The sequence below is a fragment of the Adiantum capillus-veneris genome, chromosome 22, assembly GCF_014529385.1.
Source record: "Adiantum capillus-veneris isolate H3 chromosome 22, ASM1452938v2, whole genome shotgun sequence".
In the NCBI taxonomy this organism is placed as follows: Eukaryota; Viridiplantae; Streptophyta; class Polypodiopsida; order Polypodiales; family Pteridaceae; genus Adiantum; species Adiantum capillus-veneris.
The window spans coordinates 58,318,427-58,322,620 of record NC_140952.1 but is presented as its reverse complement, the minus strand read 5'-3'; the positions used below and the strand labels follow the sequence as shown (position 1 = coordinate 58,322,620).

The 4,194-nt window shown below is 46.1% G+C and overlaps 1 protein-coding gene across 1 annotated transcript; it reads left to right on the top strand.

Annotated features, from left to right (window-relative positions):
- The first annotated feature begins 691 nt into the window (after positions 1-691).
- LOC147429417 (uncharacterized) lies at positions 692-3,668 on the top strand. Its single transcript, XM_086495197.1, has one exon. The coding sequence runs from the start codon at positions 1,207-1,209 to the stop codon at positions 3,526-3,528; it is 2,322 nt and encodes a 773-aa protein (XP_086351323.1). The 5' UTR covers positions 692-1,206; the 3' UTR covers positions 3,529-3,668.
- Positions 3,669-4,194: the final 526 nt, after the last annotated feature.

The following is a 4,194-nucleotide window of genomic DNA, read 5'->3' as shown; positions in this document are numbered from 1 at the left end:
TGTGGATGAAGGGTCGTCCGCCCAAAAATGCATAATGTGGAGGAGCACTACAAAAAGAAGAAAAAACGGCTTTATTCAAATTCTGATTTTTCTACCCGAATTATAATTGAATTCTTTTTCAATCCATGAAAACAAAAATCAATAGCCTAACCTTTTTTTTAAATTGCTTTAGGTTTTGAAACCTAAACCTAAAATTGTAAATTGCGGAAAATGGTAATTGAAAAGGGAAATGATTTTTATATATAGGTTTAGGTTTTGAAACCTAAAATTGTAAAATTGCGGAAAATAGGAACTGAAAATGGAAATGATTGAGCGAAAAGGGAATTAAAGAGGTGGGTTAGATGGCCTTTTCGCAAATTGAGTGAGAGTCAGGGGGAGCTGCTGGCCCTACACCAAAATCCTTTTAATGCCCCTTTTGTCTCGCAGCCCATTAACACTTTTTTTAGCATACAAAAAGGGCGCCCCCCGTTATTTAATTAGTTTTTCCTTACTTAAATAATAACTATTTATTATTTTTATTATTGGATAATTAGGACAGAGAGACTCTCTCTATATCTCTCTCCTCTCTCTAGCATCTAATGCGCAGGCAGGAGCGGCTCACTCTCTCTCTTCTCTCGAGTCTTCTTTTACATACACACAGCCAACCACATGACGAGGTCACCCCGCCCGCAGCTATGGCTTTCTGGGATCACTCAGTGGGTGCTTTGGCCGTCGTCACAAGCGCTCTCTCTCTCTCTCTCTCTCTCTCTCTCTCTCTACACACACATATTGATGATACGTATAGAAATTTCATGGTCTGGGTCTGTCGTCAATGATCAAACACAGACGCAAAAGGTTGTTCTATACAGCGTGCCGCGTGAACGTATGTTATACGCTGGTTATTGAGCTGGTTCTCTCTCTCTCTCTCTCTCTCTCTCTCTCTCTCTCCATTAGCAGCTTCGTGTTTCTCGCATTCACTCTCTCGCACACACAGTACACACCCACAAGACACCAGCAAACGGTCCCCCCCGCCCCCCACACACACACACACACGCACTCACATATACGCATAACTGACGCACGTGCACGCACACACTCCTACGCTGCTGCCCATTACAGTGGCATTTCAGTCTCTTGAGTCTTCCCTGTTATAATGTAGACGGTTGCAGGCTTTAGTATTCCCTGAATTCAAAGGTCCGCTGCTGCTTGCTCCACCCCCACTTCAAAATGGGCAGGTGTAGAAGGCATCCTCTTCATGCCATGGTGGGCATCTGCGCCTACTGCCTTAACGACCGCCTCCTCGCCCTCATCGAAGAAGAAGAGGACGAAGAACTTATGGCAAATGGTCTCTATGACATGAGCCCCAATTCTCATCTTGCCTATGTGCAATCCCCTTCTACTCACTACATACCGCGAAACTGCGGCGTACATGCGGGTTCACAGTGCTCGCCCTGCGACTACAGCCATACAGATTTTCGGCAAATGTCCGTCTCTTCCATGAGCAAGCATCGTCATCACTCTCTTACTTCCTCCCCTCAATTCCATGGCTCCAAGGCTTCTGCATATATAGCAAAGTCTTCTCAGAGAATTGCACGGCCTGCATGCGACATAGCGCACGCATTCATTTCGGAAGAAATCTCGAGGAAGAGACGGTCGTCCCTATGGTCGATACTGCGTGGTCTCAAAGATGGCAATGCCCGTGTCAGTACCAAGAAGCAGAGCTATTTTGGCTCACATGTAGGTGATCAATTGCATGCATGGAGAGGTGGCAGCCTTGATGGAAGGCCGAAAAGACGCCAATACACAGGTGCAAGGCTGGCTAACCTCGGGCAGGACAGCAGGTGGGAAGCTGCCAATGATGGTTTCACATATCGAGGTAAGAGCGTATTCTCTTCAACAGGAAGAGATGCTCATGACAGCTTCTGCAAGGGTGAATATGCCTCATCACTGCTTTCCTCCCCTCACTTTATGGCCTCCCCTTCAAGGATGCACGGAAAACATCACTTCCCATCTCCTGTTTCAAAATTTACTGCAACGAGCCCGCTTCGAATGGATAGTTATGGTGATGAAGAAAAAGCTTCCCCAAAAACAAGTTTAGCACAGACTGGCCATGACTTGCCTAAACTCAATGAAGGCTACAGCCATGATGATGAAGCAAGCAGACTTTCCTGGATCTCTTCATTCTTTGCTGGACGAAACCGAAGGTCCAAGTCTATATCAGGTGGTGATGCTATGATGTTCTCACAACCGTCACTCGTTTATTCGGTAGCTGCATCACCAAATTCAGCCTCTCGAGGAAGAAGGAAATCATTGTCATTGGTAAATGATGAGATGAAGGAGAGTACTAGTGCAGGTGTGTTCATTGGATCAAGAGTACCTTCTCACATCAACAAAAATACCAAGGTTGGGAGCAAATCTCCCGACATTCATTCTTGCAGTTATAAGCATGATAACCATTTGGTAATGGACAATGGCCCTCATTCAAGCAAGCAGTTGAGAAGCTCCAGATCAGGAAGCTTCCATGATACTTTTGGAGACCATATCAACGGCCAAGAGCGCACTCTGGGTGATGGAGGTAGTATCAATGCATCAGCAGCTTACCCTTCAACTAGCCCACATGCTGTGAAACCTGAGGCGAAGAGTCCGCGTGCAAAGATTGCCAGCTTTCTCAACAAGAGGAAAAATGGCACAATGAGCATTGACTGTGGAAGGGATGTAAGGGTTTCCCCCGTGCCCATGTTGAAAGTGAGAAGGGGTAGCTTGAGCCAGCAAGAGTTTCTTGATTTTAAGGATGACTATGAGTCGAATGAAGGGCGCCACGGCCACAGGTGCAAGCATCTCAATGGAAATTCAGAGCGGTATGAAGATGCTTTGTCGATAAAGCAGGGAGCTTCTGTGGTGGAGAAAATGCCAGTTAATGTGGACAAAGATGCTCTCAAGAGCCCAAGGTTGATGAGTCTACAAGCAATGAAACAGCTGCTTAGAAGCCCCAAGCTAGCTCCAGTGAAGACATCCAAAAACCCAGGGCTCGAGGTTGATGAGGAGTATGGTGGCCAGCTCCACACCATCTCTACAAGGAGTAGCTGGGGCAAGGTTTTCAGCAAGACGCTATCTCCCATGCTAGGTCGCAGGCAGAAGAAGAAACAGGGCATCAAGAGGCAAGACTTTGTGTATGATGGGTATGTGAATACTCAGAAATATGGCCACAGCAACCGCCATCACAAGAATGATCCGCCAGCACCCGAAGGAGTCAAATCGCATCATCCACATTTGCAACAGGGTTACTATCATCATGAGCCTCCATTTGCTGCCGAGAAGTATCGGCTTCATGAGCATCGACACCGCGGCGGCCGAGGGACCAACAAGAGGGATGAGTTGCTTGTGAGAGAAACTCATATCTTACCTGGGCCTGATGAGAAGGGCCCTCCCCAGCAATATTCTTTCTTGAGCAAGGACTACAGTGCCTTCAGCTTCTACTTCAGCCCACGCAGATCGCCGGGCAGTATCGATAGTGCGACTGTTGCCTCAAAGAGAAGCCCGGTGTGGTAGCTTGCACACTATTCTTCCTTGAGCTCTATTGCTGAAAGTGATAGTGCTCTGTTGGTTCTGCTAATCCATGTTTTCTTAGAATTCCAAATGCTGAAAAATGAGTATGATGTAGTCAGCTTCAAATTTGAAGCTAGAAGTGTTGTCTGTAGAAATTTTGGCATGTGCATTCTTGATTCATTGGCATCATGCTTTGATTTTCTTATTGCTTCAGGTGTCTCTATTTTCTGTATCGCAATGCTTTGTCGGGAAGCTAGCACGAATAGGAAGATGCAAATTCAAAAGAGATTGCGAGAAACAGGCTTATGTCCTTAATTGGAAACATCTTTCTTCATAAGCACAGTTTGTTGCAAGCACTTAAAAAAGCTTCCACTCTTGTAACCATCACCTTGACAGTTAAAACAGTTGGTCTAAGGACTAATGATTCTTAAGAGCAAATTTTTCATGCTAACTTGGTATATAAACTTTGGGGTCGATTCTAAGCACTATTTGGGGGTATTAAATGCCCCAAGGTGGTGAGCTCGACAGTAGAGGTTGAAGCGCACGAATCTTTGGCAGGGGAACAGTGTAGAAAAAAGTCAACGTGTGAAAGGGCGGTGGTAATGCGTGTGCTAGTTTCCACCCAACGTGCTATCTTATAGCCTCCTCCCAGCATACACACTGTCCGGC

Bases quoted from the DNA above. Each gene is read 5' to 3' on its own strand.
- LOC147429417 (XM_086495197.1), top strand. From the start codon at position 1,207: ATGGGCAGGTGTAGAAGGCATCCTCTTCATGCCATGGTGGGCATCTGC.